Source organism: Muscardinus avellanarius (genome assembly GCF_963383645.1).
Source record: "Muscardinus avellanarius genome assembly, chromosome: 5".
Classification (NCBI taxonomy): domain Eukaryota; kingdom Metazoa; phylum Chordata; class Mammalia; order Rodentia; family Gliridae; genus Muscardinus; species Muscardinus avellanarius.
The window spans coordinates 14721265-14734449 of NC_137790.1; the positions used below are offsets into that span (position 1 = coordinate 14721265).

Sequence of the window (13185 nt, forward strand, 5' to 3'; positions counted from 1 at the left end):
ATTTCTTGATTGGGTTATCTGTTTTGCTAGTGTAGAGTCTTTTGAGCTCTTTGTATATTCTGGATATTAGTCCTCTATCAGAGTGGTGGCTGGTAAAGATCTTCTCCCATTCTGTAGGCTTTCTCTTTAGGTTCTTGATGGTTTTCTTTGATGAGAAGAAACTTTTAGTTTGATTTTATCCCACTTGTTAATTCTTTCTTTAATTTCCTGTGCTTTGAAGGTCTTGTTGAGAAAGTTACTGCCTGTGCCTATATGTTGGAGTGTTGAGCCTATGCCCTCCTCTAATAACTTCACAGTTTCTAGCGTAATTTCTAAGTCTTTGATCAATCTTGAGTTGATTTCTGTTCATGGTGAGAAGCAAGGGTTTAGTTCCATCTTTCTACAGATGTATAGCCAGAGAACTACAGTAACATATGCATACCCATGTTCATAGCAGCACAATTCATAATAGCCCAAATATGAAACCAACCTAGGTCTCCATCAACAGCTGAATGGATTACAAAATGATGGGAAATACACACAAAGGAATTCTATTCAGCTATAAAGAGGAACAAAATCATGTCATTTGCAAGAAGATGGAAAGACCTGGAGAACATTATGTTAAGTGAGATCAGCCAAGCACAGAAAGAGAAGGGACATATGTTTTCTCTAATACGCCTAAACTAGGGACTATTAGGAATACCAGAGGGACTCCAGATAATGGAAGGGAAGCCTCAGCAAAGCTGAAATGAAAGGGTAGGAGATGAGGAAGGCTGAGGCTGATTAACAAAAGAGCTATATCCGAATATATGTAACAGTATGAATGTAGCATGGTTAACATGGACACTCATTGTTGGGGTGATGGGGAAGTGGGGGATGGGAGAGGGAACCAAGCACAGTTTGAATATATGCCATTTTCAATATGATCCACATAAAAATAAAAATTAAAAAAGTATTCCTTATTCATTTTTCATCCCTTGCTGAATTCTAACTACACACGTGTCTTATCATGACATGAGGTGTGACAATCTTTCAAATTCTTTTTAGTATTAACATTTCAATTTTTCTTTGAATCAGTAAAATTGTTTTGATGAGCTTAAAATTAAAATGAGTAATTCAGCTTTTCAAAATCTAAAATAAATTATCTCTTTTTGAGAATGATTTAAATCTGGTTCTTTAGTACATTTCTCAAAATTTGTACACAATCTATATGTTTTTTATGTTTCTTATATTTTTAAATCATGACTAGCTTAAAATATTTTAATAAATCTCCAATGTTTTGTCTATTTTCTTGGTTAGCTTTAATTATCTGTCACTTTTTTGCATATTTCTATAGAATTCTGTAAGTTAAAATTGTAGAGGATCCTGAAAATTTTTTGAAAAGTAAATGTCACTATATATTTTTTCTTGCTGTTACTCCTGTTGTATTAGAAAAGGTCTGATTTTCCTAATTCCAACAAGAGCTAACAAAAACCTACACCCCTAGATTTTTAATAAGATTTTATCTATACCTTTGGGTCCAGCCTAGAAAAGATAATTTTTTTTTTTTTTTTTTTTTAGTTAAGTCTACTTTTTTTTTTATCAGGTTCTGAACTCTAGTGATTATATTTAGCACCTTGATATGGGTAAAAGTTACATATTATTTTGAAATGATTCTGGTTGGTGTCTTAGGAACGAACCCCTGCAACTTCAGAATTTCTAAAATATCTTAAGGGAACAACCTGTCCCTGCTAAGTTCAGTAATCTTCCAGGATACTCATCAGGATCTTGCTCTTTTCTGCCTTCAACTGTGGTTGGTTTACCAGGTCTGGAAAGATTTTAAAAAGAACCTAAAATTCTGCTGGTTACTCTTTCCTATAGGAGTCTCATGCCTGTCTTCTAGAAGAATTACTAAATTTCACCCCACTCCCCATCATTTTTTCTACTTTAGTATGTTGGTCTTCTTATTCCTCACTTTATATCAGCATCTCATTGCCTTCAAAGTTATCAGTTTCAGTTTTCCAAGTGAAACATAACCTTGTTAAGAGGGAAAACAATTTGATTGTTGGCAAAATTAGTATAGATAGGCATATACATTTAAGGAGTAGTAGACTTCTGGGTGAAAAAAAGGAAATAACCTAATGCTAATTTGATACTGAGAAAATATCTCAAGGTTTTGATAAATTTATTTGTGTTATGCATAATAATACAGTAATCTTTCTAAATTGAAAAAAAATGATATATTTTGAAATGCTATTTGGCTGCCATGTTGGGGAGCCAGAATGTCAGTATTGCTGCTGACATTTTCATTATGATAAAACCTATAGTCATTCTTTAGCAGTCAGTTTAAAAATATTTTAGAATTGTTTTACAGAGGCAGAATTATAACAGATATAATCCAATCATGTGTGTGTGAACTACAGAAACAATACAAATATGCCCCTTTTAAATGATCTGATGTTTAATACAATTATTGTTGCCATTTTTAACAGTGAGGTAAAGAGCCTAAGCAAACTGAAATGATAGGAGAGTTTAAAAGATATACATAAAACATATTTTATATGATTTGTTATAAAGAGTTGATTTTTTTACCCTGTTCATTAATGACCACAAAAGAGTTCTCTCTCCCCTTTAATATCCTTCTCTGCCTCGTTACATGAAGAACTATGAATGGGAATAATCACACAAAAATACACAAACATATGTAATAAACTGATTAAGGTAATTTAGAAGAATAGGACAAAGTCAAAATTTCCAATGAAACACATTTTATTTACTAATATATATCTTTTTCACAGAAGCTGGAAGTCATATTTATCATGCTTTAATTTGTATTTTAAAGGTAACACAAAAATATTTCTACACAGTATCACACTATTAAATTAAAAGTAATGAAGCATGCCATACTGGATTTCAGATGACATAGTATATAGTTGGAATTTTTGAAGATATTTAAAACTTTCTTATTTGAAGAAATTTGGAGATCATTCAAATAAGACAGAAGTTTGAAGCCAATACCCCTCAGTAGAAGCCACAGGAACAGTATCTTCTGTAGTACAGGGGGCGGTAACAGCCATAGCCATAGCCACCATAGCCACCATAGCCTCCATATCCATAGCCACAGCCATAGCCACAGCCTAGGCCACCGTAGCCATAGCCCAGGCCACCATAGTAGCTGCCATAGTAACACATGGTGTCAGGAGTGGAAGGTCGAGTGCAGGAGCAGGAAGGGAGCTTGAGTGTGGATGTCGCTGTCTGCCAAGGGCCTTTTATACACCTGGGTGGTGGGTGGGGAAACCACAGGCAGGTCAAGGTCACACCATCTCAGTAATGTGCCTCAGATGATGTTATAATTATCTTCCTGTGTCCAGAAAACAAGGCCCTCATAGCTGAGATGATTTTGCCCCTGTGTCAGGAATCTACCATCAATTTATGGGCCTTTAAAAACAAAACTATTTATATTTTGATGTTTCTTTTTAATTCCTTATTTAGGGAATTGAACACATCTGACCTGATTACAGAGTATGATACAAATTATGAGCATAGGCATCTTTTTTCTCTCTTTTTTCTGAAATAAGTGTTGGTATAATATTATTTCTCTCCTGACACACAGTGCTAAGGAAGATTTATGCAATCAAAAAAAAATAGGCAAAGGCATATACACTATTAAAAAAAACAAAATTGTTATTTATAATTGGGGATATGAACACAAATTTGTAGTCTAATGAGAGGTAGTAGTTGACTTGGTACCACATGGACATCAGATTACAATGACCTGAGAGAGATAAAAAGTAATTGATATTCAAATGGTTAATGTTCAGGTGTAACAAAAACTCAGAAGAAGCACAAATAATGAAGATAAATTAATAGAAGTGTGATGAAGCATACTTTACATTTGTACAGTTTATTAAACATGAATTGTAATAAATATAGTTTCTTCACATGAAGTATATGAAATGAGCATATGTGAAGAAAGTTAATACAAATACAAATATAGCACTTTTGATCAGTTATAAGGCATTTCATTCATTTTAATCAAAATGGAAAATGTGGAATATGAAGTTTTTTCCTGGAGGCAAGGTGTTAAGTTGACATTTCTCTTTTCTTTTTCTTTTTTAATTTCTTTTTTTATTTTTATGTGGGACATATTGAAAATGGCATACATTCAGACTGTGCTTGGTGCCGTCTAATGTCATGATGGAGGCTAGATAAGGCTGAGCTGCTCAGGAAAAAGCAGCTGCTCATGGGAGCAGAATGATGCACTGCAAATTGACCAGCTGAGAGTCAGGAACCAGGCATGAGAGAGGTTGCCATTATTTGTGTCAGAAATATAAAATTCAGTGAAGTATCAGGGAATATGTTTCCCAACACTTGCTTAGTGCAAAGGATTTTAAATATTGTGCAGAAGGCTTGGGCAGCATTGCCCTCACAATTCAGACACATCACTCAAATAAAATGTCACCAGCTATCATGCATGTCAACTGTGGCCATTTTGTATGTAATGCATTAATGTATTTTTTACTTGTATTAAAAACTATTGCTATTTAAGGTATTTTTGTTTAGCTTGATTTTAGGATTATATTGCCCAAAGAAAGATATCATTATCCATATCATATCTCTGATATTTGTAGGACGGTTGAGAGAAAGAAAAGAACTGACCAAGCCCAATTCTCCACCTCTGAGGAATACAAACTCTCTAATAGTATCTTTGCACACAGTGTCCTCCTTTGGACAGTGAGATTGCTAATGGGGGTTATGCATAGAAGTTCATAGCTCTAGTTTCTCTCATGCTCCTGATTGAATTAATGAAATTCATTAAAATTACATTGTTTTTCACATTCTATAATTTAAGTAAGTGGTATTACTTAAATTACATGATATTTATTAAGGGCCAGGTACATGCTAATGACATTTAAGACGATGTCCCATGTTGCTCTTATTACTGTGACTCTGTTCTCCAGTATGATCTGTTTGCTAATTTATAGCATTATCCTATAACTTGTAACAATGTTCTCAAGCCATTTAAAATTATTAAATTATTTCCAGATAGCTATAGTAAATCGACTAATTTTAATTAGAGACACCCTATGTTGAGATGTTGAACAGGTCTTCCAAAATATTTGCTGTAGGATTTTTGAATTTGACATCCTTATAATAAGTTACATATAAGACCTGGTCAAAATCTAACAATGAAGTAGTCAATATTATATTTAAAGTATTTGCAGTAATGAAAATTAAGAGTATAGTTTCATAAATTAAAAGATATATCATGGACTAGAGATGTGGTTTAGTGGTAGAATGCAAGGCTCTGGGTTCAATTCTTAGTACAGCAATAACATGGGAAAACATAGATAAAATGAGATAAATCCTACACCAAATATTAAACTTGCCAAGACCTATTCAAGGACTCAAAATAAAATGAAGAGAAACAGTAATGAAACAAAAAGTGTTCTATAGGAAAACAGGAACATACATGAAGTGAAAGAGTCAAAACAATTCCCAAGACATTTGATAGTTGAGGCACAAGGAATTTGCCTATTAGAAAGCCAAACCAAAACTCGATACTGTACTGGTTTGTGAACCTCAAATTTTATGTTCATTGCTTGTACCTACATATATATCCAGACGATTCTGATTGCAAATCAGATTGAGTTTTGATGCAGGGTTATAGGCTGCTCCCATGCTTGATCTTCAAGAATTCTATTCTATTCTATTATATTCAAGAATTCTATTTTACAGTTGTTCTGATGTTCCTACTGCAAAGAGTCTTTCAAAGTATTTGAGGAGTCAGATAGGCTCTTTCAAAGCTTGGAGTGATCTTGACTTCCTAAACTTTTATCTGAATAGAAAGGTGTTTGGTGAACCTACAATTTTATTTATTTACTTATTTATTTTTTAATTTTTTATTGGTGCATTGTAGTTACACATCTTAATGGGATAAAAGACTTGTGGAGACATACATGCACACATCACCCAATTAGCCCTTACCCGATCCCCACTCCATTCCCTCCCCATCCCTCCTACTCATGCTTGTCTTAGTGATTGACTTTGATATATTTAAGTACATCATGTGCTTTAGAGAGTTTCTTCCTCCCTCCCATCCCCTCAGTTAGGTCGCCTTATTTGCTCCTGTATAGGATCTCCTTCTGCATCTAGAGTTCCTCCTCCTATTACCCATTTATCAATAGCTTTTGCATATTAGGAAAAGCATCTTCTTTTTTGTGACTAATCTCACATAGCATAATGTCCTCTAATTCCATGTATTTCCCTGTAAATGATGTAATCATGTTTTTCTTTATGGCTGAATAAAATTCCATTGTGTATATAGCCTACAGTTTTGTAATTCATTCATCTGTTGATGAATATCTTGGCTGTATCTTGACTTTCTAAACTTTTATCTGAATAGATAGGTGCTTTGTGAACCTACAATTTTATTTAGATGAGACTATCCTGCAAGGTTGTCATTAAGATGAATATGAGAATGTAATAGGGAGATAATATCTTCTGATCCTTATTCATCTAAATGTCAAAGGCAAGACATTCATGAAACAAAAGAGCACAAAAAATATTTGAGGGAAATTTTGCCTCAAAAATTAGATGAAGACCGTCATTAAAATGGCATACAAAAATGTTCCCTTGAGTGGCTATATTTATCATGTGTAAAAATATAATTTTATTCTATTTTATTTAAATTTTATCAAGATAGTTTATTTTAGGTCTTATTCTCACATAAGAGGGGTCAAAAGAGTTCTCACTATTTTAAAATGACTAATTCAATATTTATTGTTGACTACAATCTAGTAATATTTTCGTGTCCTGGATTATTGTATTTTATTAACACTTTTCATAAGGTCAAATGATTATTCATAAGAAGAGATAGTAGAAATGTTAAAAAGAGGATATTTTAGAAATTTATTTCTAAAGACACTGAAGGATAAAAGAGAATATAAATATCAATAGTATTTTTCCGTTTAAATTGTTTATCATGTTTCATATTATGTATGTTGTAAGCTTCAAAACTTACAGCCTTGCCACATGTGTTATTCTTTAGTAATACCTTTGGTAATTCTAATATTTCAAATATAAATAGAGGTAAATTCATAATTTGCAATAATACTAAAATTTCTTATAAATCAAAAAAAGAAATAATTAATTCAAGATGAGATGATTACGATGCAAGTATTTTTTCAGAGGAAGTATTATTTTTCATTGTTTGTTATGTAATGTAGACACTGGTGAAAATTACAAGTGAGTTGAAAAGTTAATTGTTGTGACTTAAAAATATCCTACACCGGGTGTGGTAGCGCACACTTGTAATCCCAGCGCTTAGGAGGCAGAGACAGGAGGATCACGCAGGTTCAGAGCCAGGCGCCCTGCCTTAAGAGACCGTTTCCAATTAAAAAGTATAAAATAGGTCTGGAAGTGTAGTCCCGAGGTAGAAGGGCTTCCAGGAACCCAAATACCACCAAAAAAAAAAGATACCCTAGAATTATAAATTAAAAATCAAGTGGAGCCAGGCATAGTGGTGCATGCTTGATCCCAGCATTCGGGAGGCTGAGACAGGAGGATCATAGTTCATGGACAGTGTCAGCTACTACTTAATGAGGCCTTTTGCAACACAATGAGACCCTGTTTCACAGTAAAGAATAAAAAATAGGGCTGGGGATGTAGCTCGGAGGTAGAATACCCTTGGATTCCATCCCCAGTACCAAATTAAAAAAAAAAAATCAAGTGGAAATTGTAAATTAAGAATTTAAGAAGAAGTGAAATAATTACTGATGCAAAAGTTTTGGTGTGTGTGTGTGTGTGTGTGTGTGTGTGTGTGTGTGTGTGTGAGAGAGAGAGAGAGAGAGAGAGAGAGAGAGAGAGAGAGAAAAGAAGAAGAAGAAGAAGAAGAAGAAGAAGAAGAAGAAGAAGAAGAAGAAGAAGAAGAAGGAGAAGAAGAAGAAGAAGAAGAGAGAGAGCGCACATTGATGCAATCACTAACCTTTCCTGGAAGCATGCTATACACTAGAATCTCAGGGAAATAGGTCTCTTAAGCTGACTGAATTATGCACTGGAGCCAGTTTGTGCTACTACTTAGGAATCATAGTCTACTTTTTTTTTTTTTGCATTTAGTGCCATTATATTGGAAGCTTTAAATCAGAAACAATAGGAGTATTTACACTTAAAAGATCTGCACACAGTATAAGTCAAAGCTTCTCTTCACCCCTGAGACAATATCACCAACATAACTGGGGAGCACACTAAATATATGGTAAGAAAAATTAAAAGATATACAGGTGTTATATGATTTAATAAAATAGTTTATATTTTATCGTGTTCAGTCATAACCACAGCAGAGCTCTGTCCAGCCTTTACTCTACCCTTCTCTCTCCTATTCCCATGAAGAATCAAACACAGGGGTGACTAATCACATACAAATTAGCACAAGTATATATGTAAAATTAATGGAGGTAATTAAAGAAAATTGTAAGACTGCAATATTTGCAATGACATACTTTATTTACCTATATGCATATCTTTTTACACAGAAGATGAAAATCAAATTTAATACATTTTACATAGAGTTTTAAAGGTAATACAATTTTTTTTCTGCACACTATCACTCAATCTTACTGAAAATGATGAAACATGTCATGTTGAATTGTACTTTTTTTCGGCTTGTTTAGTATATAGTTAGAATTTCTGAAGACATTCAATACTTTCTTATGTGAAGAAATGCAGAGATAATTCCAGAAAAGCAGGGGTTTGTAGCCAATAAGCTAAAAACTTGCAGAAACCCCTCAGTAGAAGCCACAGGAACAGTATCTTCTGCAGCAAAGTGGGCGGAAGCAGCCATAACCATAGCCACCGTAACCACCATAGCCACCATAGCCACCATAGCCATAGCCACAGCCATAGCCACAGCCTAGGCCACCGTAGCCATAGCCCAGGCCACCATAGTAGCCGCCATAGTAACACATGGTGTCAGGAGTGGAAGGTGGAGTGCAGGAGCAGGAAGGGAGCTTGAGTGTGGATGTCGCTGTCTGCCAGGTGCCTTTTATACACCTGGGCGGTGGGTGGGGAAACCACAGGCAGGTCAACGTCACACCATCTCAGAAATGTGCCTCACATGATGTCAAGAGTATCTTTGTCTATCCAGAAAACAAGGCCCTCATAGCTGAGATGATTTTGCCCCTGTGTCAGGAGTCCACCAACAATTTATGCACTTTTACAGTGATACTCCTGTTCTATTTTGAAAGCTCTTTCTCATCCCATATTTAGCCAATTGAGCACATATGACCTGATTACATGGTATGATTCAAATAATGAACATAAGTATGTTGTGTTTATGTTTGAAATTTTTGTTCCTTCATAGAAAGAAAGCATTCCTTCCTCCTTCTTTCCCTCTCTCTCTCCTTCCTTCCTTACCTGGTATAACATCTTTCCTCTGAGGCACAATGCTAAGAAGTAACCAAAGGAATGAAGGGATAAAGGAATAAACAAAGCCAAGTAATTTATGCACAGTGATATAAAAAGACCTTCAGTAAGCAAGGGTATAATTTATAATTTTGAATATGAACATATATTGGTAATCTGATGGATGGTAGCAGTGGTTTCATTATCACATGGAGGTCAGATTACAAAGGACCTGATATAGATTAAAAAAAAACAAAACTGATAACTGAAGGTTGAAGTTTAAATGCTCCAAAACCTCAGGGAATCTCCAAAGAACTTTGCTTTTATTGCTTTCTCACTTGGTGTGTTTGCCTCTCTCTCTCTCTCTCTCTCTCTCTCTCTCTCTCTCTCTCTCTCTTTGTCTCTCTCTCTCTCTCTGTCTCTTTCTCTGTCTCTCTTTCTCTGTCTGTCTCTCTCTGTCTCTGTCTCTCTCTGTCTCTCTGTGTCTCTGTCTCTCTGTGTCTCTCTGTCTCTCTTTCTCTGTCTGTCTGTCTGTCTGTCTGTCTCTCTCTCTCTCTCTCTGTTTCTCTCTCTTTTTGTCTTCCCCTCATTTTTCTCTCTAACCTTCTCTCTTACATAGACACACAAATCACATAGACATACAAAGAGAAAAATAATCAAGGTAGCTGGGCATAGTGGCGCACGCTTGTAATCCCCGCACTTGGGAAGCAGAGACAGGAGGTTCGCACAGGTTTGAAGCCAGCCGCGCTGGCTTAAGAGACCCTGTTCCCCAAAATAAAAATAGGTCTGGAAGTGTAGCCCAGAGGTAGAAGGGTTTCCAGAAACCCCAGTACCACCACCAAAAAAAAAATAATAAGCAAGATACACTAATAGAAATATGATGAAGCATAAATATGATGAAGTAACATAATTCTTTCAAAATGAACTTGATGTTCTCAATGAAATGTACACATGTGAAGAACAAGGTTAAGGTAATTAGACTGTAATGCTTTTGTATCAATGATAACATACTCCCTTCAGGTTAGTCCAAGTTGGGAATGCAGAATATGAACTATTCTTCCCAGCAGTCAGTTAGTTCTGTTCTGAGTATGGAGATAGGGAAAGGAAGCACAGAGGAGAGCCCTGCGGGTGTAGCTGTGCAGAAAGAAGACTGATAGAATCCATAGAAGCAGACAGAGTGATAGACTGAAAAACGAGCAGCTCCTAGTCAGAGACAAGACATCTTATAGGCCGCCATATGGCTTGTGGCTTCAGAAATGCAAAGTTCAGTCAAGTAGCAGGGAACCTGCCCCTCAGATTGAATGTCAACACCTGCTTGGTGCAGAAAATGTGAGCAGTGCTGCCCTCACTATCAGAGAAATTACTCAAATAAAATGCACCAGCTCTCATACAGGGCTCTCATGGCCTTTTGTACGTAATGCATCAATGTTTTTTTAACTTATGTTAAAAAGCAATTATAGTTCATTTTAAGATATGTTTGTTCAGCCCGATCTTATTGTTATATTGCCCAAACAAAGTGGTCATTATCTACATCATTTCTTTGATAGTTATAAGAGGGCTTAGAGAAAGAAAAGAACTATCAAAGCCCCAATTCTTCAATGCTCCTGAATGCAGATTCTCAGAAATAATATGATGTACATGATGTGCTGATTTGTACAGTTAGACTCATCTTGATCTTATTCAACTCTTATCAGATAACAGGTGTTTTTGTTTACATAAATCTTTATTTAACTGAAACTATGCTCCAGGGTTGTCGTTAAGATATTAGAGTGGGCCGGGGGTGGCGGCGCACGCTTGTCATCCCAGCATTCGGGAGGCTGAGACCAGAGGATCGTGGTTCGCGGACAGCCTCGGCTACTTAGTGAGGCCCTCTGCAACTCAGTGAGACCTGGTTTCAAAATAAAAAATAAAAAATAGGTCAGGGGGTGTAGCTCGGTGGTCGAATGCTCCTGGGTTCCACCCAGACACCCACAAAAAAAAAGAAGAAGAAGATATTAGAATGGAATGGAGATAATCTTTTTTCTGTTCCTTTGTTCATCTGCATGTCAAAGGCAAGACAGTGTATGAACAAAAAGAACACAATGGCATGTTTGAGTGAAATTTTGCTTCAGAAAATAATTGAAGATAATCAATTAAAATGACATATACAAAAGTCCCTTGAATGGATGTATTTTATTATGTATTAAGATGCAATCTTGTTTTATTTTATTTAAACTTTATAAAGATAGTTTATATCAGTCAATTCTTACTCTCATGTTAGGTCAAAAGAGTTCTCACTATTTTAAATATAATTAATTCATTAAATATGTACTTTCTACTATAATCTAGAGACATTTTAGAGTAATGGATTATTATCTTCTATTAACATTTTAAGAGATGAAATAATTCTTCATATAAAGAAATTATAGAATGCTGAAAGGAAGATTTTTTAGAAAGTTACTTTTAAAGAAACGTGAGAGTGAAATAATATAAATAAGTGTAGTATATGTTGTGTTTAGATGATTTATCATACTTCATAATATTTATGTTTTAGACGTCTAAAAATTACTTATAAAAATTTGCTGTTAGCTTGACCACGTGTTTTTGTCTTTTGTAATACCAATAGTCATGCTGACTTTTCAAATATAAATAGATGTACACTAATTTTTTGTTCAAGATATTAAAATTTTCTGTAAAATAAATGAGAGAATTCATTCATTCAACATGAAATTTTACCACCCAAGTAGCTCTTGACAGGAAGTTATTTCTCATAGTTTATTGTTGAAATGTAGGTACTAGGAGGAATTAGAAGAAAGTTGAAAATTAGAAGGGAGGAGGAAGAGATGGGGTAGAAATTGGGGAAAGACCAAATGAGTGATATGTGCGTGTATGCCTCTACCATCTTGTACACCATTAAACAATGCACCAATAAACAAAGAGATCCTGAAAATACAAATTATGAATCCTGTGATTTAAGAGAAAATTAATTTCTGATGTAAAAGTGTGTGAGTGTGTGTGTGTTTGTGTGTGTGTGTGTGTGTGTGTCTGTGTGTGTGTGTGTGTGTGTGTGCATGCAATTCCGACCACTAACCCTTCCTGGAAGCATGGTCTACACTAGAAACTCATGCAGATATATCATTTAAAGGGATGCTAAATTATGCGCTGGAGCCAGTCTGTGTGAATTCAAAGAGCCTATTCTATTTTAGTTTTGCATTTATTGGCATTACACTGGTAGATTTAAATCAGAAAGGGTGGCAGTATTCACAGTAAGGAAATCTGCATGCTCTACAGATCAGAGCTTCCATTACTGAGGCTCCTTAAGAAAGGCTCAACAACAAACCAGAAAAACACAGGTAAATGCACTACTTAAATGATAGAAGAGGATGATATGCCAGGAAGAATTAACATTTTACCCTGTTTATTAATGACCACAGCGAGCTCTGTCCCTCCCTCATCTACCCTTCGCTCCCTCACTTCTGTGAACAAGCACACACGCAGGTGACTAATCACATGCAAATACACAAAAACATAAGCCAAACTGATAAAGAATTTAAAAGACCCGAAGCAAGCAACATTTGCACTAAAATACTGTTTATTTACTAATGAATATCGTTTCATACAGAAAATACATTCAAATGCTCACATTTTACATAGTGTTGTGAAGGTAAAATGAAACATTTCTATACACTATCACAATCCAATTGAAGATGATGAGACAGTTTATGCTGAATTTTATTTAAATTTTCAAATTGTTTAGTATATAGTTGGTATTTTTCAAGACATTTAAAAATTTCTCATATAGAGAAATTTAGAGGTAATTCCATAAGATAGGAGTTTGCAGCCTAA

At 35.0% G+C, this 13185-nt stretch overlaps 2 protein-coding genes across 2 annotated transcripts; both read right to left on the reverse strand.

Annotated features, from left to right (window-relative positions):
* Positions 1–2979: 2979 nt before the first annotated feature.
* Positions 2980–3150, reverse strand: LOC308263849 (uncharacterized protein; the record flags this gene model as incomplete). Its single annotated transcript, XM_080696942.1, has 1 exon — positions 2980–3150. One exon carries the CDS (start codon positions 3148–3150, stop codon positions 2980–2982), a length of 171 nt encoding a protein of 56 aa, XP_080553068.1.
* Positions 3151–8744: 5594 nt separating this feature from the next.
* LOC308263844 (uncharacterized protein) lies at positions 8745–8924 on the reverse strand (the record flags this gene model as incomplete). Its single annotated transcript, XM_080696937.1, has 1 exon — positions 8745–8924. The coding sequence occupies one exon, from the start codon at positions 8922–8924 to the stop codon at positions 8745–8747; it is 180 nt and encodes a 59-aa protein (XP_080553063.1).
* Between the last annotated feature and the right edge of the window lie 4261 nt (positions 8925–13185).